The sequence below is a fragment of the Bos indicus genome, chromosome 2 (genome assembly GCF_029378745.1).
Source record: "Bos indicus isolate NIAB-ARS_2022 breed Sahiwal x Tharparkar chromosome 2, NIAB-ARS_B.indTharparkar_mat_pri_1.0, whole genome shotgun sequence".
Lineage (NCBI taxonomy): Eukaryota > Metazoa > Chordata > Mammalia > Artiodactyla > Bovidae > Bos > Bos indicus.
In genome coordinates this window covers 131,231,168-131,255,108 of record NC_091761.1, presented here as the reverse complement: position 1 = coordinate 131,255,108, position 23,941 = coordinate 131,231,168, and the positions used below count along the sequence as shown (strand labels likewise).

Below are 23,941 nucleotides of genomic sequence, written 5' to 3'. Positions count from 1 at the left end.
TATGCCACCCCACTATGTCTCTGAGGGAAAAGCTACTCGTTTAGTAAATTTATCCACCGAGCCAGAAATCACCATCATTCTGGACACTTCTCAGTCATCAACTGAAACCAACAGGTAAGCCTTGTTGCTTTTTAAAAATGGCCAGTCCTGCTCAGCAAAACGACAGCATATGCTAAGATTTCTCACCCCTGCAGAGAATGGGTGGTTCCCCTGCTAAGGCGACAAATCCCAATGCACAGTGGCATTCCCTCTCCACAGCAGCATCTGCAATGTGCTATCTCCTCCATGAGAAAAGTCCAATTCTCTTGGCGACAAGCTTTAAGAGAATCCCGACCTCGAGCAGGCTTCTCCTGCTCCATCACAGGAGCCACCGCAGCCCAGTCCTATGCCCTGCCTGGCCATGCTGCAGCAGCAGCCATTTTTGGCTCAGCCCTGCTGCAGCCCCAGATGAAAGCCAGGACAGTGAGGACAAGATGGCTAAGGACTCTAAAAAGGAAACTCCATAATAAATAAGAAGTATCATTAAAAAACGTTGCCCTAATCTGCCACATGGTTAAAAATAAGGCTTTTTTCCCCCAATGATGTCTCTTTTAAAACACTTTAAATCACTTCTCTTAGTGTCATGAAGACAAATTTAGGAAGATCAGCACAAGTATTGCTATTATGGCAAAGATCAATTTAAATCAGAAGGCTTAAAGAACATAATTCACAAGTTTTTACTTAATAATTTAAAAAAGCTCCGTCTCTCCCTTGATTGCCTCTTGAAAATTTACAAATGTATTTTAAATCCTCTTCATGCTCTTAATATGATGTCTTTGCTGAACTGAGGAACTTGCAAGGAGTCACATTTTAGCTAAGTTTCATTTTTCAAAACAGAAACTGCTTTACTTTTCTGATTATAAAAGTGATACATGGTTAATGTAAACAAAAATGACTTAGCAGAGAAAATAAAATGAAAGTCACCCAATTTCAACAGCAACCAGAAATAGCCCTATGAATACCACTATATAAGCAAGAACCTTTTCAATATATTTTTTAAGATAAAATTAGATCACACATGCTATTTTTAACTGGCTTCCATAGAATAAATGTGGATGCTGTTATCTCAGTAAGTGTTCCGCAAGATTTTTAAGGGTTACATGGAATTTCAATGCATACTGAGCCCAGAATTTGCCCAGAACGCTATTACTAGGCCTTTAGAATGTTTCAAAAGGTTTGCTATTATACATGATGACATGACAACAATCAGAATTTTATTTGAACACTGGATGTCAAAGAACAATACTGTAAAAGCCAGATGATATTAAAACAAAAAAACCTAGGCTGATTTTATCCTATCCAATCCTTTATATCCAATCCATTATATCCAATCCTTGGATATAATGTTGAAGCAATTCCTTAGAACCTTAACAAAGTTTAATACAACAGCAGCCCAATTTCTGTTTATCACCAAGGGGCACAAGAAGCAAAATCCTAGGTCAAGCTGTCTCACCCACCCACTTGGAAAATAGATTCACTCTAGTCTCTGTCTCATCCTAGATACCTATTTAGTGAAAGAGAATAAATTTAAAGGAAGACAGTGGCAGAGCCTGGGAAGAAATAAAAGCAATTCTGTGAGGTAAAACTGATCCAGGGGCTTCCCTGGTGGCTCAGCGGTAAAACATCCACTTGTCAATGTGAAGACACGGGTTCGATCCCTGATCTGGGAAGATCCCACATGCCAAGGAGCAACAAAGCCCGTGTGCTGCAACTCCTGTGCTCTAGAGCCCGGGAGCCACAACTACGGAAGCCCACACGCCCTAGAGCCTGCGCTCCGCAACGAGAGAAGCCACTGCAATGACAAGCCCGCGCACCGCAACCAGGGTAGGCCCCACTCACCGCAATCAGAGAAAGCCCATGCAGCAACAAGGACCCAGCAACAGCTAAAAATAAATAAAATAAATGAAGGTTTCAAAGAAATTCTAGTTGTGGCATTAGACAAAACTTTAAAAAAAAAAGAACTGATCCAGGACCCAGGACTCTAAATGGACACTGTTTGAGGAGGGGAAATAAAAAGGCTTAGAAGAGATCCTAAAGACTCCCAGATCTTTAACTGACAGGAAACTAAACACCTAGAGCAGCAACACTCAGAAGTACACCTGCACATTCCATCACAGAAACTCCTCCAGGTTAACAAATCTATTTGAAAAGGGCAACTATTTCCAGTTCTGTATTCCTTAAATGAATGAGTCAAACCTGCTAACACCAGGAAAAGGAACAAGGATAATAAAATGCCTCATTTTCAGGGCCATCAACACGAAGCTTCTTCATGAAAATGAAATCCATTTCCCTACAACCCAAAGACTGGTTTCTAATGCAATTTCAATAACCCTTCCACGCTTCACAAGTCACAGCTGAGTTGGTACCTACCACCGTAAGCTCAAAAGCTTCCCAAATACTGTGTAATGAAATACATCAACATTTGAAAAATCTGCATAACTTACTGAACTGAACTGTCTTCCAGACAACCAATGCATGATGTTACAAAATCATGCTTGGGTAGAAGATCCATTCAAAGTACAATACAAACCAATTAAGTGCATCAAAAGTTCATGGACATGGTTTCAGGTTCCAAACTGAAATTAACCTTTAAGAAACTACCACTGTCAAGTTTCCTTATAATAATAAAGAATATCCACAATTATCTGAGAAAGACATTAAAATATTCCTTTCCAAGCTCCTTCAAACAAAACGCTGTATAGCAGAATGAATGCAGAAGCAGATAATAGTTATGTTTTATTCCACTATAAAGAGATTTGCAAAAATATAAAATGCTACTCTTTTAATTTTTCTTTTGAAAAATGGTTATTTTTCATTTTTCAAACTAAGTTAACCCATAATGGATTTGTCTTTTTTTTTAAGTGGTTATTTTTAATTTTTCTTTATTGTCTAATATTACAAATATCACATAAGAAAAGCTCTCTGAGGTCCTCAAAAATATTTAAAAATGTCCTCAATAATATTTAACAATGTACAGGGGAGAAAAAAAATCTGAGAACCACCATTTTAAGTCATTGGATTTCACTGTTTTCTGGGGAAATTTTGAGTCAGCTTCTTGGAACATAGTTTCCAATCTTTAAAATTAAAATATATGGGGAGTTTTCACTTCCACAACAGAGTTTTTTGCATCCACCGCTCTAAGAGCTCACATAAATTTATAAAAGCTTCTTTCACACAGTCAGTATTCACTCATTAGTAAGTTGACTCCTAAATATTCCCCACTCCTTTCTCATATCTATTTTCTAATTCGATTGGAAGATTTTCACAATGTCCATCTTTCATTTTACTTCTCCCCGCAGTCCTCCTACTGTATACAGCAGGAACTAAACATGTGCGGCCCCTGTACCAGTGACTTACAGCCACTTTCAGAATAAAGTGTTATTTTTTTTTTTAAAAGCTAAAAAACATCTCAGGGATTTCTATACAGAAAAGAGTCCTCAATCATTCAAGAAGATCCTAATGGCACTCTGAATAGCAGTATTACTAATTCTTATAACTACTAAATATGGCATCCGCCATCATGACCGCTCTTTCTAATAGTTGAGGCCATCTGAGAAGGGGCTGAGTTAAAAGATTTCCATGATCCATTCCTACCCTCACATTCTAAGACTTGGATTCTTTTTATTCTCAATCCCAGCATTAAATAATGCTGGACCCTATGGTTGTTTAGGGGTTGGAAGATGAGTCAGCAGGTGAAGCCATTTGTGAGAAGCAGTTTCATTGCACTTCGAACAACAGACAAGCCAGCAAAAGACAGCTGCCATTGTTTACACTGCTGAACATGCTGTTGGGTCTCACAGGCCTATAAAACCACCTATTGTCCAAGCTCCATTTTTCTTAGTTAAGGGCTAAGAAGCATCAGACTTAGCTACCAGCTCCTAAAGCACAGTGAACAATCTCTTTTCTCAAAGCAAAAATAATGTGTCTAAAAGAGCATTCCAAAACCATTCTTGCAACTAGGAGTGTGTCTCTGATTGCAATAACCCATTAGACTACTACTGTGATACATGTTCAAACATAAGAAAATGTGCTTCCAATAAGAAAAATAAGAGGATTTTTTTAAACCACATAATATAGTTAACTAGAGCATTATTCAGTGCTTATTCAAAGGAACTGAAAACAAGTGGATAAAATATGAATTACTAATCTTTTTTGACAGTCAGAGAAGCCAAATAACCTGAAACTCAACGGAATTACCTTCTCCAGTTCTGGTTCAACTCAGTTTCACTTCTCAGAATCAAAGGTGTTTCATCTTTAAGAATCTTTCTGTTGTAAGAAAGATCCTTTCCAAGTATATTTTTCAAAGTTGTGATTTCCAATAAAGTACTGGACTGAAACAACTCCTGCTTTCTGGTTTCACATCCAATGGCTTATCCAGGCATTGTGTGCATACGTGCGTGTGTGTGCACACACTCAGTCGCTCAGCCATGTCCAACTGCTTGTGACCACAATACTGGAGTGGGTTGCCATTTCTTCCTTCAGCGGATCTTCCTGACGCAGGAATCAAACCCACGTGTCCCGTTTCTCCTGCACTGGCAGGTGGATTCTTTACCACTGAGCCACCTGGGAAGTCCCATCTAGGCATTACACCATAATAATTTCCTTTTCATTTCTAAGGCAGTCAAATTAACCTAATATTTCAAATTCCGAGCTGAACTAACAAGGAAATATAGATATATGCAGTACATATGTATCTATGACAAAAGATGCCCTGTTAGCTAGCCAGCAGGTACTTTCACTATTAAGTAAAGAAAAGCCTTTACTTAAGTACCAAGACAATATGGCTTTTAAACTATAAACTGACAAGCTATCTGCTATGAACCTGTTACTAACCATGCACTAACTGTAAACAAAGCGTGAAACTTAAATTAGAACTATAACTATACGTGTTTTTTAAAATGAAGTACAAGTGATCTTTACGTGCAGGTTGGGGAACAACCCTGGAAATTTGCCTAGCTCCAAGCCTCTTGAACAAACCTATCTATATATAGTTCATAAATCTGAAAAACTGCAGACAAAAAAAGTAAACAAACTGAAAATCACCCTTAGGAAAAGCATATACAATCTACCTTAAAAGTCCCAAGTAAAAATTGTAACTCACATTATCAACCTTGGATTTTAACTGTTTACTAAACTTAGATAATCAGGTCCTCCCTCCTAACAACCTTCCAGAATGACCCTTCTAAAACACAATCTGGCCACATCATTCCCCAGCTTATAGCTCTGATGGCGCCTCGCGGTCACCTGGGTGAAATCCAGACAGAGAAGCCTAACGTGCTACAGTCCACGGGGCTGCAAAGAGCTGGACACCACTTAGCAACTAGACCACCACCACCACCAGCCTCTGATTATCCACTTCTCCCCTCCCAACTGTTGTCTCAGCAATGATAAACAAGCCATTTATCACTGTCCTGAGTCTCTCCACGTGCTGATTCCTGGCTGAAATACTCCTTGTCCTACCATTATCCTTCATATGGCTCATTCATCCTTCCAGCTTAAGTTTAGAAATATCCCTTTCTCCAGTAAGCCTCTTCCCTCATTCCTCCCAAGCTCTCTCCCACCCTACCCTCTTAAGTCAAGGGATCCCCTCCCTCAGTGCTTGCAAAAAACTGCAGACAAAAAAAAGGATGAGGAGAAGGAAAGGGCAACCCACTCCAGTATTCATGCCTGGAAAATCCCATGGACCGAGGAGCCTGGTGGGCTACAACCCATGGGGTCGCAAAGAGTCGGACACGACTGAGCGACTTCTGTGTTTTTGAAGCTCAAAGGGATATGGCCCACTGAAAAGGATATAAACCAGGGCAGAATTTCTTAAAGAAGTAACAGATTAGTTAGTTACAACACCAAGATAAATGGAATTGAAAGAGAGATGCTACTGAGAGCTGGGCAGTACTACTTAAATACTGCTCAAGAGTTTCTATTCTTAAATTGTTGCCTCTTGAGAGAAGATGAGCAGCGCTGGGCCCACTCCCCTCTGCCTTTTCTGTTCCCCACTTTGGCTGTGTTGTCACTTTCGGAATTGCACTTTTTTCACCTTGTCATAGTAGCTGCCAAAGTGTGTTTTTATAAACATGGGGCTCTAGAGCGCTGGCTTCCTGGGGCAGAGGAAAGAAAGAAATGCGTGTTGTACAAAATAAGTATGTTCATATGTTTAATAAAATAGTTCTATTATTGGAAAAAAAAAAAAGAATGATATGATCATCCTTTCCTTTTCAGTTCCCTCTAGACTCGATGTACAGCAGAAAAACCCTGGAAAAATCTTTAATGGACCCAGCATACAATCTCCATGCCTCTTGATCATCTCAACCCATTCAGCACAATCTTCACCTTGTAACAGACCACCTGACCTGCCTCTTGAGAAACCTATATGCAGGTCAGGAAGCAACAGTTAGAATTGGACATGGAACAACAGACTGGTTCTAAATAGGAAAAGGAGTACGTCAAGGCTGTATACTGTCACCCTGCTTGTTGAATTTCTATGCAGAGTACATCATGAGAAACGCTGGGCTGGAGGAAGCACAAGCTGGAATCAAGATTGCCGGGAGAAATATCAATAACCTCAGATATGCAGACGACACCACTCTTACGGCAGAAAGTGAAGAGGAACTAAAAAGCCTCTTGATGAAAGTGAAAGAGGAGAGTGAAAAAGTTGCCTTAAAGCTCAGCATTCAGAAAACTAAGATCACGGCATCTGGTGCCATCACTTCATGGGAAACAGTGGAAAGAGTGTCAGACTTTATTTTTGGGGGCTCCAAAATCACTGCAGATGGTGATTGCAGCCATGAAATTAAAAGATGCTTACTCCTTGGAAGGAAAGTTATGACCAACCTAGATAGCATATTCAAAAGCAGAGACATTACCTTGCCAACAAAGGTCTGTCTAGTCAAGGCTATGGTTTTTCCAATAGTCATGTATGGATGTGAGAATTGGACTATAAAGAAGGCTGAGTGCTGAAGAATTGATGCTTTTGAACTGTGGTGTTGGAGAAGACTCTTGAGAGTCCCTTGGACTGCAAGGAGATCCAACCAGTCCATTCTAAAGGAGATCAGTCCTGGGTGTTCATTGGAAGGATTGATGCTAAAGCTGAAACTCCAATATTTTGGCCACCTCATGTGAAGAGTTGACTCATTGGAAAAGACTCTGATGCTGGGAGGGATTGGGGGCAGGAGGAGAAAGAGACGAGAGAGGATGAGATGGCTGGATGGCATCACCGATTCGATGGACATGAGTTTGGGTAAACTCCGGGAGTTGGTGATGGACAGGGAGGCGTGGTGTGCTGTGATTCATGGGGTAGCAGAGTCGGACACGACTGAGCAACTGAACTGAACTAAATTGAATGACCAAACATGTTAATGGTCTTCCAAAAACCTCCACCTGCTACAAGATAAAAGTACAGATTGATTGTTACACTGCACATTCACTGTCTTCCATTTCAATCAACCAGCTCTCTGACTACCCCAAACACAACATGCACCATTTCCTATCTGCTATAAATGCATCCTCCAACTGTCTTCTGCCATTCCTCCCAAAATGTCCTTCCCCTTCTGCCTACCCAAGTCCTGCTTCCTATTCCTCTAGTCCTCAGCCATCTTCAGGCCTCTCATCTCCTTGCCTCCATTCAGAAAGCAGCTTAAATTTTTAACTGACTAGAGTATGTAAGAGGCAGAGAGCACAAACCTCGGGTTTGTTTTATATCTCCTTCACCAGCTAGCACATACTATTATTTAATAAAACTTGCTCCTTGTTCACTTAATAATAATTGTTGTGCCTACTAAGCTTCAGGGACTGTTAGCTTAATTTATGGTATCAAAACAGTGACCAATACTTCCCTTCTCCATTCTATGTCTCAGGCTCTTCTCCAGATCCCGTTGGCTCTTTCCTTCTCCCCTGACCACCCTAACCTTGCCATCACCAGGTGCCCTCTTCCACTGAGTGGAGCCTTCTGCTGAACAGCAACTAAGCTACTTTCACAAACATGTTTCTGGAATACAAAAGAAAAATGACTTGCCTCTCCAAATACTCTGAGAAAAACTAGGAAGAGTGACCAGCAGTACGTTTGTGAAGGCTATTCCGCCACCTGCCAGTTGGCAGCTTCTCACAACTGTCCTTATCACTGACAGGCATTTTCATACACAGCACTATTATGAATAGACCAAAGCCTTAATTTCACTAAAAGCATGTGGAGACTTACTTTTTGTACCTAGACTCTGTGATGAATATATGGTTACGTGAAGAAAGGGGATTGTTATTTTAAAAGTGCATATAAACTGAAACATTCAATGACTAAATTTCTATTTCAGTTAAGCTCCTTCAAGTAAAACAATTCACCAGACCTAGCATTCAAAATTTAACAATAAAAAACAAGGCAGGTGGTTTGTCCATGAGTTCTACAGGGGTAACTAGAGTACATCTCTGACTTCAAATCTCATCAAAAGAATTTACTCTTAGGCAAACTCAAAGAATGTGAAATACATACATCTTCTGACTAAATCAAATTGTCAGATGTGAAGTAAAGACACTGGACCTGCAGTTCCCAATAGGACGTAAACATAAAAAGCCCTTCAAATTCAAATTCACATCTCTGGGAGTGAAACAAGACAGGAACAATAACAAAAAGCTGTACACATTTCCTTCTTTTAACTACTCTGCTAATAGAAGGAATACTTTTAAAATCTGACCAAGTTTTAATATAAATTAAAAACGTGACTGCTGGGGAATTCAGATGCTCGTCAAGCTCAAATATAAAACTAGATAATTACACAGGATACACTGTGATGACCTAAAGCCATACTGAAAATTGGTAAAAAATAATGAATACTGAAACACTAGAATAACAAAAACTTTGTTTTAATTCCCAAACTGTTTCACAGTAACAAAAGCTTCTGATACTGTGTTACAAGGTCAAATAAGTCAAGTCCTTTCCCTGAACAGAAACCACTAACACTGCTTGTTGCCTTATAAAGGCCATCATAAAGTTTAGAAAGCATTTTATCGTTCATTATTTCAATCAGTATCAAAACCCTTTGAAAAGGAGAGAGGTAAGATTTTCCTCATTTTACAGGTGGGAAAACTGGAACTCAAGGAGATTATGGGATTTACCATAACAACATGGCTATCTTCATGTAAGAAAAGAGATAAAAGAAAATACACAGGTATCTACTCATTTGTGTAAAAGAAATACAGCAAAGATAAACTAGAAATTAAGAAATAGGTTACCTCCAAGTATAGGTGGAAAAGAAGGGGGAAACAGGACTTCCGTGGTGGTCCAGTGGTTAACATACCTCCTGCCAAGGCAGGGGACACAGGTTTGACCCTAGTCCAGGAAGATTCCACATGCCGTGGAGCAACTAAGCCCATGTGCCACAGCCACTCATGCGCTGGAGCCCCTAAGACACAACCGCTGAAAGCCTTCGAGCCCTAGAGCCTGTGCTCTGCAGCAAGAGAAGCCACTGCGATGAGAAGCCCTCCCACCACAACTGGAGGGCAGCCCTCAACCACCGCAACCAGAGAGCCCGACGAGGCCACGAAGACCCCATACAGTCAAAAATAAATGAAAAAGAGAGACAGAAGATTAGTTTAAAAAAAAGAAGAAGGGGAAACCAGACACTGGGCAGCATAAATAGGAGGAGTAATACTTCTCTGTATTTTTCATCTCTCTTTTTTAATATAATTCTGACTCTTGGAACCAGAGTAATGTTTCACATACTCAAAACAAACAATCAAAACCAAAAGTAGAAGAAAAGCGTTAGGAATTCCTAAACTCTTTTATGTGTACAATGAAGTGAGAAGATTATAAATATGGAGAGCCAGGTTTCTCTAGAGATATTTAATAAACAAGGGAAAGGGGAATGTTAAAACAAACCACGTGGCACTAAGGTGGACTCGAATGTACATATAAACACAGAAATACAGATAACGTGTATGTGAGGGGGTCAGTGTACATATGTTCCCTAATGTTGTCTGCTGAAAGGGCCTAGAAGCAAAGACATGCTGCTGCTGCTGCTGCTGCTAAGTCGCTTCAGTCATGACCGATTCTATGTGACCCCTTGACGGCAGCCCACCAGGCTCCCCCGTCCCCGGGATTCTCCAGGCAAGAATACTGGAGTGGGTTAAAGACATGCTACTAACACTGAACACAACTAGGCCTAGAGCTTGGTCACCAACAACATTCTCCAGGAAGAAGACTCAGGATTTCCTGGAGAAGCGGCTGACTGCAGCACTGAGGCAGGGAAAATACAATATGAACCTGAAACATCTTGTGCTGCCAGAAAGTAAAGAAATGCTTTTAAAAGGGGGCAGGGGACGGGTGAATTCCCTGGCAGTCCAGTGGGCAGGACTCTGTACTTTCGCTGGCAGGGGCCTGGGATCAATTTCCTGGTGGAGAACTAAGATACCACAAGATGCACAGCACAGCCAAAAAAAAGGTTGCTAGCTGGGTGGAAAAACACAGGCGCCAATCTGAATGAACTCCTTATGGCCAAAGTTGGAATAATCTGAGCAATAAAACATATAATGATGATACATATCCATGACTCAGTGATCATATAAATATATAATAGAATATATAATAATACATGGAGGAGAGCTCCTCCTCACAGCAGAATTACAATTAATACATGTAGAAGGGAAGAGAGAATTAGAAAGTCGCAATTAAGCATCCACAAACTTAATAAATGTTGCATGTAATATCCACCAGTTACTAAGATTAGTGGGCCAAAGTCTGAAGAGAACCAGCATTTGCTAAGTCTTCCACAAGATACTTATTATAAAGGTGAGACTGTACCTCCACAGCAGAAAGATCAATCTAACCAAGTAACCATTTCATATTGACCATTCCATATTGACAAGGTGAACTTCTTGATATACTAGGAAAGGGTGCATTTGCATTGTGGTATCCTTATCAAAATTATAACCTCATTCTGATCAGGAGAAGACATCAAATAAATCCAAACTGAGAGACATTCTACAAAATATCTGATTAGTAACCTTCAAAGGCATCAGTCATGAAAGATAAGAAAAACAGAGAAACAATTACAGACTAGAGGAAACTAAGCAAAAATAGTAACTAAATGCAGTGTGCGATCCTGGAACAGAAAAAGGATAGTGGAAAAATTGGTAAAAATTCTATTAAGGTCTGTAGCTTAGCTGAAAACACTTTATCAATGCTAACTTCCTATTCTTGACCACTTTACCTGGTTAGGGAGGACGGTAACTATAGGGGAAGGAGGTGAGAGACAGAAGGGGACACACCCTACTATTTTGGCAGGTTTTCTCCAAGTCTAAATTTAGTCAAGTCAAGTCGATCTTTTTATTTAGCGAGCTGACGATACTCTGTTCCTACTTAGTTCACATGCTGGTGCCAATGACCTCTACAATAACTGTAACATCAAATACAAACTACTGCACCAATCGATATAAAAGGTTTTGCTGCCTCACAAAGCATTTTAGCAACATACTTAGAAATAACATAAACACTTAATTTTCTAAGCCACATAATCGTTACTGGGTAAGTGAGTGAGTGCAAGTTGCTTAGTCGTGTCCAACTCTTTGTGACCCCATGCACTCTTACAGTCCATGGAATTCTCCAGGCCAGAATACTGGAGTGGGTAGCCTTTCCCTTCTCCAGGGGATCTTCCCGACTCAGGGATCAAACCCAGGTCTCCTGCATTGCAGGCAGATTCTTTAACAGCTGAGCCACAAGGGAAGCCCGTTACTGGGTAGGATGACCATATAATTTACCATGCAAACCAGAACCATGACAGGAGGAAAAGGACCTTTGGTTACCCCACCAGTAGGTCAAGTGTGCATGTTATTAAAGCTATCAGGTCAGTTTGAGCTGGCATAAACCAGATGCTTAGGTAAGTCACCCTCATCTCCCTTAGCCCCTGAACAAATGCCCCTGAGGGAGGGGCCAGAAAATTAGATCAGGAGACCCCCAAAGGAGATTTATGTAATGTGAAAATAAGCTACTGCATATTTACATGCTTAGATTTTTTAATTATGATTTTTTAAAGAAGGTCAAGAATGAAATCACTGACTTTCCAGAACAGCGTTCAGCTCTCACTGCCTTGCCTAAAATGTACCACATTCAAGTACACTGACCCAGGCACAGCATATAGGGTAATAAGCTAAGGTCAAGTACTCTGCTGTCTGTTTGTCGAACAGCAGTTACCTCAGAAAGTTGGACTGGTTCCAAATTCTATTAGTTCCGCAAAAGATCAACAACATAATATTAGAAGTTATCAGCTGAATATGACATATTAGCCTATCGATGTCCTCAAAATTCCACATAGGGTAATTAAGACCTACTTCCTTTGCATATTTAGTAAGAGCTAAGCTAAGTGAAAGTGAAAGTTGCTCAGTTGTGTCCAGCTCTTTGAGACCCCATGGACTGTATAGTCCATGGAATTCTCCAGGCCAGAATACTGGAGTGGGTAGCCTCTCCCTTCTCCAGGGGATCTTCCCAACCCAGGGACTGAACCCAGGTCTCCTGCATTGCAGGCAGATTCTTTACCAGCTGAGTCACAAGGGAAATAAATACAATCTTTAAAAATCAACAACCCCATTCCCACACCGTAATATTTCAAGTCACTAAAGAAACTGTGTGAAAAATCTTCATCCAAAGCAAATAAACCCTGTTTTCATCAGACCTGAAAGGTTATAGAGTTTCTTCTTTAATGTGGTCTTTTCCTAAACAGTTAAAAAAAACAAAATCCTACTAGACAGAGGATAGCTGTTATTTCTCTATTTTGTTTCCTTACAATAATATATACATTAGGATAGCCTGAGGATATAAATAAATCATCAAATTTAACTTGAAAATTACATAAACACATTAGGTAGAACATTCTATGTGAAATACAATAACCCAAGAATTTTTAACTAATAATTTCAATTCTTGACAAGGCAGCAAAGTAGTCAAATGCCCATACTTTCTTACAAACTTATCACTGCCTAATACGAATTTACCTTAATAACAGAAGGAGGCAAAATCTCCTTTTGAATAGTTTCAGGCATTATACAAAAGGTAGAAATGGTCAAAGTCTGTTTACTCAATAAGCCATAAAAAATGAGCACATCTCACTAAATCTCAAACATTTAATGGATTACGAAAGCTTTTCAAGTAGTTCTGTGATGCCATTCCTTCTCTCCTTATCTTTTCTGTTCCTTCTTATTTCAACTTGCACACCTCAACCAAATAAATCTTCAAAACTACTGTTTTCATCATCAGTTTTCCAATAAATAAAAAAGAATTGCAGCTGGTTTTTGACAGGGTGCCAAGACAATTCAATGAGGACAAAATAGTCTTTTAAACAAATAGTACTGAAACAACTGGATATACAAATGCAGAATAAACTTAGACCCTTACTTAACATCATACATACGAATTCAGAATGGATCAGAGACCTAAGTATAGAAACTAAAATTATAAACTTAGAAGGAAACAAAGATGTAAATCTTCATGACCCTGAACTGGGCAAAGCCTCCTCAGACACAACACAAAAGCGCAGGTGACGAGAGAGAAACAGGTAAATTGGGCTTCACCAGAATTAAGAGCTCTGGGGCTTCAAAGGATACGATCAAGAAAGTAAAAGTGAAACAAGGTGACCGACCCACTGAAGGGGGAAAAACGTCATTGTAAATGTTGTATCTGAAAAGGGACTTGTATCCGGACTATATAAAGAACTCTTACAACTCAATCATAAAAAGACAACTAAGTTAAAAAGTGGGCACAGGATTTGAACAGACATTTCTCCAAAGACAAATGTGCAATAAGTCCACAAAAAATATGCACAATATCATTAGTCATCAAGGAAAAGCAAATCAAAACCACAATGAAATACTACGTTATACCCACTAGAACCTATAATCAAAAAGACATAACATGACAAGTACTGGAATCTTCATATTTTGCTGGTAGGAATATAAAATGCTAGTCACTCTAGAAAAGTTTGGCAGTTCCTCAAGATGTTAAACATGGAGCTACCTCATAAAACCCAACAACTGTAGTCTTAGGTATCTACTCAAGAAAAATCAAAACATGCATCCACACAAAAACACTCATAATTATATACAACAGTAAATGCTTCAACCACCCAAATGTCCATCAACAGAGGGAGAAAACATGATGGCGGGAATATTCTCCAACAATTTTAAAAAAGGTTCTAAAACATGCTTGAACATAGTCGAACCATGAAAAAATTACGCAGAGAGAAATCACTCACAAAAGACCACTTATTATATTATTCCATTATACAAATTTCTGTAGACTAATAGTACTTGCCTATGGTTGGCAGGGGGGCGGGGCGGGGTACTGGAAATTTTAATGAATTCTTTGGAGAGTAATGAAAAGATTCTAAAATTTATTGCAGTGATGGTTGTAGAATGATGTGAATAAATTAAAAACCACTGAACTGTCCGCTCTAAATGGGTGGCTTGTATGGTACAGGCAAATTATATCTCAACAACACTGTGCCCCTCCACCACCAAAAAAAGCAATGCTTTATACAAACGAAGTCTAACCTTTTCTTTTATTCATGCAAAGTCCTCTAGAATCTGGACCCATCCACAAGAATCCTCCACTCCAAGCATACTGATCAAGACGCTAACAATACAGCATGTTATTGCTATGTCTGACTCTCTTGTGACCCCACAGACTGTGGCCCACCAGGCTCCTCTATCCATGTGATTTCCCATGGAAGAACATGGGAGTGGGTTGCCATTTCCTTCTCCAGGGGATATTCCTGACTCAGGAATCAAACCCACATCTCCTGCATTGGCAGGCAGATTCTTTACCACTCGAACCACCAGGGAAGCAATAATCCAGCATACACCATGCGTATTCCAAGCCAAAATCTTTGTTCATGCGGATGACCCACTCACCACAATCCTTTCCTCTCTGCCCAACCAAACCCTGACTGTAATCTTAAACTTTTTAATTTTTTAAAAATTCACCTTACAGTTCAAATTCTATGTCTTATATGCTATTTTCTAGGGCCAAGAAAGAGTTGGGAGTCATCTCACTCACCCTTTCTTTCTTAACATTCCTCCATCCTATCTACAAGTTTCAGTCTTTTCCATTCTCAATGTAAAAAATACTGTACTGGCTCAAAACTGGCTGTACTTATTTCTACTGTGATGGAGTGTTGTTCCCACCTTGTCATTCCAAAATTCTCGTTGTTCCGATGCTTCGATCTTATTTTCTGAGCCCTCCGTGAGAGCTCACATGGTCTTACCCTCCCTCCAATCACTCCATATAAATATCAACATTTTCTGAAAATCAGGTATACATATACACATGTATACAATTCCTAACTAGAAAATAACACCTGTTCACAACTTTTTAAAGTATGTTTAAATATATGGATGAAGATGGATTCAAAGGAATAACTTTTTAAATGCAAATAACTGTAGGCAGGGAAATCTGTGAAGTTATGTTGTTTAGTCACTAAGTCGTGTCAGAATCTTTTGTGACCCCATGGACTATACCCATCAGGCTCCTCTGTCTATGGGATTTCCCAGACAAGAATACTGGAGTGGGCTGCTATTTCCTACTCCAGGGGATCTTCTCAACCCAGGGATCAAACCCATGTCTTCTGCATTGGCAGGAATATTCTTTACCTCTGAGCCACCAGGGAAGCCCGTATGAAGTTATATCAATATATTTAATGTTATAAATAATGCAAAATATTATACACACAATAACTCAAAAATGTCTGACTTATTGATAAAGGTTTCAGCCCTCCTCTAATGGGCAGTCATAACTTCTGAGCTACAAGCCAAAGGTGAAACAATATTCTCAAGAAAACCTTTCCAAACCAACGAAAATGGTTCATTTCAAACTGATGAAGAATAAAACTATTCAAAAAGTAGTTTCTGTTGACAGATAGTTAAGCAACAAAATAAGCAAGATACAAAACTATGTAATTTGACCCTAAGTTATGTTACAAAAAAGGGCACATTTTAAGTCCATTAAAGTCCATAGAAAAAAGGACAAAAAATATACCAAAATGTTACACAGTGGGCATCTTTATACACTAAGATTATGGTTGACTTTTACTTTTCTATATTTTTTAACCTTTCTGAATTGATGTATTATTATTAAAAGTATAAAACAAAAAATGTAACAGTAACGTTTGACTATTTTTTTCTCCTTGGCCTTTATATAAACTCTTAATTCTCAGTATCTATACTTCAAATGCAATCCAGCCACTTTAGACGGCTTTGCAAACTGGGTCAATGCTTATGCCATCTCAAAGGAAATTATGAACTATTTTCAATTCCATTACACATCAGTGCAAACAATTTCAGGGTAGCTTTGAGTACCAGAATTGTTGTGATGTCATCTATATTATCTCAAAACTTACCTTAAACTGATTCCTAGACTCTAACTTAACATTTCATTCAACAAACATTTACAGACTTCCGACTACCTGCCAAGCACTGTTATAGGTGCTGGCAACTCAACAGAGTGAACAAAAACAACAAAAATCTCTGCCTTTAAGGAGTTTAAATTCTCTGTAGATAAAACTTAATGTCTCAGAAGAGTCAGGGAACACCCACACAGGGCTCAAAAAAGTACAGAACAACTACTAGTTAATAAAGATTATAAAAACTGACAAATTTCTGTACATAGCTCAAACCATCTCAAACTTCAGCTAAGGGTATAGGAAAGTGAAAAACTCCTTCTGACTGGCAGCAAGCCAAAGAACTAGGAACCAACTGAGAATTCAGAAGTATCTCAGGATCCTGCAATATTTCATCCATGTAAATTCCAGCTGCAGTTTATTCACTGCCTGAAGTCAGGCGCCTGCCTAATAATCAGGAAATACTTCATTTCCTATTATATTAACTCAAAGTATCATTCCTAAAGTAAAAATAGAGATTGTTCCTCACCACAGGCGTTTATTTCAGTACTTACTTTCTCCCTCATACCTCATAATGAACTAGCTGGGTCATCCCCCAGAGCAAGCCAGCATCAGACATGACAACCTTATTTATAGCCTCAAGTCATCCCACCACAGACAATAAAGTCTTCACTACTAAAGTCACAGAAGTATTTCAATCTGTTTGGCTAAATCTAACATTAACAAGACAAAAACCAGAGGCTTCTTCTATGAGCAAGCTGCCTTCCCTGTGGTCCATGTTAGAATGCCTCTAGTATCAGTTAAGTCGCCACAGAAACGTGTCACTGACCATCAAACAGACTAAGAAACCATTAATAGGTCCCTATAAATCCTTCCCATCTACTTGCAAGAACAAAACAGATCCTCAAACCATAATCTTCAGAATTAAAAGCCACCACAATTCAAGAGGATCACTTAGTAAACTCATCTAACCTCTTCATTTTAGAGAAAGGGAAACTGATGCCCAAAGCAGTTACACGACCAGTCCAAGATATCACATTAAAATGGAAAAGCCAAACTCAAATCCTGATTTTTTTTTTTAAACTCCCTAACAGCTGACCATCTCAATACACCAAGTGAAATCTACTTATATTTTGAGACCAGCAGGTACGGCTTCCAAGCCAGTCTAGTATCAGAAGGGCAGGGGATATTATTATAGGATGACTGGGAAGGAGACTAGGAAAGAACCAACCACAGAAATCAGGATCCGATATATGTAACATGAATGTATCTTCTCATATTCTCATATTATGACGCAGAAGATATTTTCAATCTATAGCAACTGTGTTTTGACTGCCATGTTCTCTGGTATGTCTTTCTAGCTTTTCTGCCACTGCTAAAAACCTGAAACATGCCTGAAATCCATTTAGTACTAACATTCTATGCAGCAGCAACAGCAAAGGAATTGGGATAAGTTAGCTGGCAGAGGAGAAAGCTCTCTAAACCTTGGGTAATTCTTACTCAGCCTTCTAATTTAGCTCAGGATTTCTTGTATGAAGCCCTAATTCCTCCTTCCCCCCAGGCTAGGCTCCTACAGCAGAGTAATTGTACTTGCCTCATGGTATTCTGCTGGTTTACCTGTCTGGACCAAGTTCTTTGAGGCCAAAGACTTCAACTTGAGACCTAGCACTAAGTGGGCACACAGTAGGTGCTGGATGAACAATTTTTAAACTTGCCACTTAAAGCACCAATATAAACAGCTTAAAAGGTGGCAACCCTATTCTGATTTAAAACATGGTTTTCAAAAACATTTTTTAGCAGATCTTTCTGTAAAAATCTTATCAGAAACCCCAATGTGAAAAAGCAACTTATTGGTCCTTAGGTAATTTAAGTTCTCCTAGTTTGACGGAAAATACCAATGAGCCTAGTACGGGCGTAGCAGCAGCAGAGGCAAGAGCTGATGCAAATCAGCCATCTAACTTTGTTTCTTCTTTATCTCTGTCTTTATCTCCCTCCCGAGAAGAGGACGGAGATCTGTGTCTCAAAGCACATATCCATCTTTGTTGATGGTGGGGCTTAAGAGTAAATAGACTACTGGCCATTGCATAAGCTACACAGTTCTGGTTGCTAGTTATACAGGTATTTTGAGAGATCCCTTGGTAACATGTGAACAAGCAGAAACACGCACTGAATCAAATGCAGCAGGCCTATTCCTCTGCTTTAAGGCTCAATGAGGTAAAGATAACCTACCTGTCTAGCAGTATGTAGCTATGAGCTAATTAAAACATGGTACAGCATCACCGCACTTTAGATTACTCCAGAGATCCTTTACACAGACTTCCTCTGGCTATAAAATATGGGAGAGCATCCTCACTTCCATCACCCCACATGCACACTTGATAAGAAGTAGCCCAGCAGACAGAAAGGACATCCGTAAGCCTTAGGACAACAGTCTGAACCACAGTTCACTACCTAATAGACAGATGACCTTGAGAACGTTACTTAAATTCTCTGAACTTCGGTTTCCTCATCAGTAAAACAGAGACTATTAGAGTTCTTGTGCAAATTAAATAAAATCATATATGTGCAGCTCCTAGAACAGTAAGCACTCAATAAATAAACATCATTGTATCACTCAAATTTAGCTTTGACAGAGGCAAAAAAGAAAGCAGATGTTACTGGTTTCAGCCTATAAAACTGAAAATCAACACAGAATGCAAAAAAGGGAAAACTACAGTACCGAAAATAAAGAGAATATTTGCTTTTAATGTATGTCATATCTAAGACAAAAGAGCTGAGGACACAAGTCATTTGGGGGTCACAGGCCTTTACCAAATTAAGTTTCTTTAAAGAACCTACTGCTCTAAAAAAAAAAAAAAGAACCTACTGCTCTTATTTTCTTAACCAAACCAACTCCCCCTAAACAGTAACTAGACTCCCCAGAAGTGTCAGCAGCCCTGAGAGAAATTACATCCTGAAGCCTTTCCATATAAATAGAACACTGAGTATTCACAACAGACTGCAAAATTGTTCTGTTTAAGTCAGAACTACTTGAGCACCTGAATTCAAACTCATTTATCTTCAATTATCTCAAGGGTGAGCAATTTCCATCTGAAGAACTAGGCTTTTAATGGAGACCCAAGAACTCCCTGAAAAATGTTAGCAAGATTTTCTATGCATGTACAATTTTCTCTGGAGAAGGTCTACAAGGTTTTATCAAAATGTTAAAGTTGTTTGTTACCCAGAAAAGGTTAAGAATCAGCATGGAGATTCTCAGTACAGCCTTCTGGAACTTCCCACTGGGAAGGTGAGGTGAGCAAATCTCAAGGCAAGGATCCCCAAGTGCCAATTTCATAAACTATTCACACTGGATTACGTTACAGAAACTCTTAAGCATATTTCTCCCTTGCCATTAGCACTTTCTATATCAGGGTTTATCTTCTTTCATCCTCATCGTCCCCACCCACCCTCCACCATGGCCCATCCATCCTGGGACAGCTCCTATCCCGTGCCTCTTGGCAGTCAAGGGTCTCTATCTGACAGGGCCTTAGGAGCCTGCTGCGCCTTACCGATGACTACTTAAGCAGGTAAAACTCCAATTAGCATTTCTGATTTGCCACTTGAACACTACGTACAAATGAAGGACAGACATCTTGTTACATGAGTCTCCTCATATTTTTACAGATTTAAAATGCTAACTAAACTCATTAATTCAATTCAAACACAACTGCACCCGTACATTCTGAGGAACTGGAGAGTTAATCAAGCCATAGAAAGGGCACCTCCAACTTTGCACTCCAGTCTCAATGTTTCTATGTGTATCAATTTATATGATAATCACTTTTATCAAACAGATACAAATCCCCACACTCCCTCAGTGTAGAAAAGCAAAATTAACTATATTTCAATCCATTTTTAACCAATTCCCCATTACCACAGATAATGTTTCACCACTGGCACATTCTAATGAAATCTGTAATCTATACTTCATTTACTTACAAGCTTTCAGATTTAGCAATTGTAACCTTTCAACGTGTAAGGCAAATAAAAGATAACAGAACTGTGAAATACATTAAGAAGAAAACTTATTCTTCCTTCACTGATATGAGGCAAAGTAAAAAAAAAAAAGCCACATAAAACCAAGTAATCTATATTACTACATTTAAGTATAAAAATGATTTCCATTGGAAATTACATCTTGGATCTATCCCCTTTAACAACTATTGCAGTATTACTAGCTGCTCTTATATTGCAACCAACTCACAGCTTTTACAGGTCCTTCCTTTGTGAAATGCAATTGAAAAAGCACACTCGAAACGCTTAGTGTCCAAATAATACCACTAAACTCACCGAGCACTGTCATATTCAGCACCTTGGTCCTCATCACTTTGTAGTCAAGAACATACAACTACAGACCTCCTTTCATGTGTTTAATTTCCAAAACAGCTCCAAGATGGAGGTAAAGAATAATTTACTTGGTGGCACAGTACAGAAACTTTAAAAGCGCTAACCAAGTATGGGCAATCAAGACCAAAAAACCCTGAAATTAAAAAGGAATTTAAACTCACAAAGCATTAAGTGAAGATACCTTTAAGAGATCCAATACTGAATTCTACCTTGAAGTAGGACTATCAGCCAGTCTTCCACCCCAAAGTAAAGCAACTAGGGACACTGATCAAAACTAACCAGGTTTTTCATGGGCAACAAACAGTAAGGCATCACTAACCAGTCTCTTCAGTGAGCAATTCTTAATTGAACAGAATCATGCAGTTAAACATTATGAAATCAGTACACACATCACACTGGAATGGAATTTATCTTACCCTGCGCCACACTGCTTGGATTGAAAAAATGTAGACTAACAATATTCAAAGCACAGAGAAAATGGCACTTGACAGAAACCAAAACTATGGCCTGAGATGACTCCACAAGGGGAGATAACTTTCCCTTCTCAAAGTAATGGATACAGACAAGAATCAAACTACAGACTGTGAAATAACCTGTGGACCTCACAGCAGTTAGTTTCACTTGCTCCAACACCCTACTCTCTCTAAAAGTCAAACGCACGATGACACAAATACAAAAACACAACACATCTAAACATCCAATAATTATTTATTGATTTACATAAATACAACGGATTGGGGGGAGGGGTGTATGATGAAATGTTACTCTCAGGTAGGTAATAATGCCTTTCTAATTCTCCGTGGAATTCATGAATTCAACGTTTTACCTTCACCCGCTGCTTTTTAACTAAAATACCTCGTCACCAAGTCTTTTCAATCAAAGCTGTCCAAAAACTCTACAGTCGAGCAAATAACATGAAATTAGACACATTCAACACTAGACTTTCCAGCCAGGAGCCACGGTACCCTCCAGATATCAGGCCTAGGAAGAGTAAATTCAAGCCCTTTAAAAATATTCAGCATTTAACACCAGTCTTCCAAGAAGTGAGACTTTTGGGGGTGATGGGTAATGTCAGTTAACTTCCTCTTCCTTTAAAAAGGTCAAAGACAGGGAAGCGTCCGGCGTTACATTTCCTCCTTAGATCGCGTTCCACCACAAACCACATCACAACTCTCCCAATCGCTAAAAAAAAAAAAAACACTAGCCAGAGGGAGTGCTTTCTGCAAAATTTCACCGTAGACTGAAAATCCAACTTACCTTTGGAACGAGCTAAGTTTAGTTTCACACGGGAAATTTACCAATAAAGTTTATTATGTATTAACCACGACAATCAAGGAAGCCCACCATGCCCCGCTGCAGGGGGAGCTGAAGGGAGATAAGAAGGAGGGTGTCGTCCTTACAACAATCAGAGAAAAAGCCTTCCCTGCGGGGCTGGTCACAGGCACCAGCAAATTCGGCCTAATAAAAAGGGGGGCGGGGGGTGGGTTTGGGCGGGGAGAAGAAGCGAGAGGGGGGAAACGGTGTCTCCCACCCCGCCCCGGCTCCAAAAGGGAAGGGCTGCAGAAGCAAGGCCGATGGAGCTAGTCTGCACAGTAGTGCCAAGGGTCGGAGAGGGGGGGGAGGGGGGTTCCCCACCCCCAGCAGTGCTGCTGCCAGGGCACCCCCAAAAGCTCCGGCGCCAGGCCGGGTGCGTGGGCTGGAGGAGAAGCGTCCCTGCCCGCGGCTGGGCAGCAGCTGCTGCGGGCAGGAGAGTCCCCGGAGGGGCCACAGTCCCCGACACCCCCAACCCTGGTCCACGGCGAAGCGAGCCGAAGGGCTGGCAGGAAGGTGAAAAGGATACTGTTGGGGCGCCTGGGTCTGGAGGGCCCTGATGTTCGGGTGAGGAGGGGCCGCCGCTGCTGCTGCCGCCGCCGCCGCCGCTGCCGCCGCCGCCGCCGCCGCCGGGTGAGGAGGCGGTACCGCTGCTGCCGCCGCCGCCGCCGCCGCCGCCGCTGCTCCGGTGCCGGGTCCGGTTCCTGCTGCAGCCGCTGAGCCTGATTTCAGAGCCGGTTTCTGCGGTAAACTCATGGCAAAGCGAAGCCACCAACCCCCCCAGAGCGGGACCGGGCGCGCCGGGGTGCAGGGGCCGGGGGCAGCGGGGGGGCGGGATGGGGGCAGACCCGGGGAGGCGGCGGGAGCAGGGGGCCGGGGGGAGGCTGGGAGGAGGAGGAGGAGGGGGCCCGGGCCGGTCACACACGCCCGCCGCCGCCGCCGCCGCCGCCGCCGCCGCCGCCGCCGCCGGCAGCAGCAGCCGCCCCGCGGGCCAGCACCACCGGCTGCCGGTCTCCGTGACAACGCGACCCCAGGGGGGGGGCCGGACCCGGCGGGGGCAGGAGGCGGAGAGACCGGACCTTTCACGGCAATATCCTCATGGGCCGGCGGCGGGGGGTCTTTATCCCCCTCCCCGGGGGAAGCGGCGCCCTTCTCGGTAGCGGGGCTCAGGCGATGCCGGCGGATTTTCTTCCCTCAACGAGCAGAGCATCCAACATGGCGCTGCGGCCGCCTCCAGCAGTCCGGCAGGACGGCCGCTCGGAAAACTTCGGGCCTTTTCGGAGTGGCTCGGGAGGCCGAGGGTGGGAAGCCCCTTCGGCTCTTTCCGGAGACTGGGAGCGATCGGGATTCTTCGGAAACGCTCGGGGGCGTCTTCGGCTGCCGTTCGGGAGCTCTCTGGGGCTGACTCGCTTCCTCGGGAAAGATCGGCGAGGAGTCGGGGGAGGGGCGCGGGGGGCGGCTTCCCTGGCGCGCTGCGGCCGGGGGGTACCGGGCGGAGGGAGAGACCAAAGGCGAGGTCTGGTCTGTGAGAGCCCTATCCTGTTGCTCAGCCGCGAAGAACAATGGTAACGGCCGTGGAGCCCTGCGGTCCGCAGAGCCCTGTCCGCGGGGGCTGGGAGACACTGAGGAGAGAAACCCAGGTCACGGAGGTAGGAAGCGCTTCACCAGAGAGAAATCGCTCGAGAGGAACGCGCCGCGTGCCCCTATCTACATTACACAGAGCTCTCGCCGGCCTGTAACGCATCACCGTCCATTGTGTCGACATTTCGCCCTCGCTCAGAGAAGCGAGTGGGATGAGGAGCCCCGGTCTCCAGAGCGCGCTGAGGCGAGGAGAGGGA

General features: G+C 41.6%; 1 protein-coding gene across 20 annotated transcripts in view; it reads right to left on the bottom strand.

Moving 5' to 3' along the window:
* EIF4G3 (eukaryotic translation initiation factor 4 gamma 3) overlaps nt 1-23,126 on the bottom strand; it is a 354,405-nt gene extending 331,279 nt beyond the window's left edge. For 19 of the 20 annotated variants that reach the window (XM_070777387.1, XM_070777392.1, XM_070777394.1 and 16 more), the window contains exon 1: nt 22,633-23,126. In XM_070777387.1, the coding sequence (XP_070633488.1) occupies nt 22,633-22,859 (227 nt within the window). In that variant the 5' untranslated portion in view covers nt 22,860-23,126. The remainder of the gene's footprint in view (nt 1-22,632) is intronic. The other variant, XM_070777455.1, reaches the window with a different exon arrangement.
* Nucleotides 23,127-23,941: the final 815 nt, after the last annotated feature.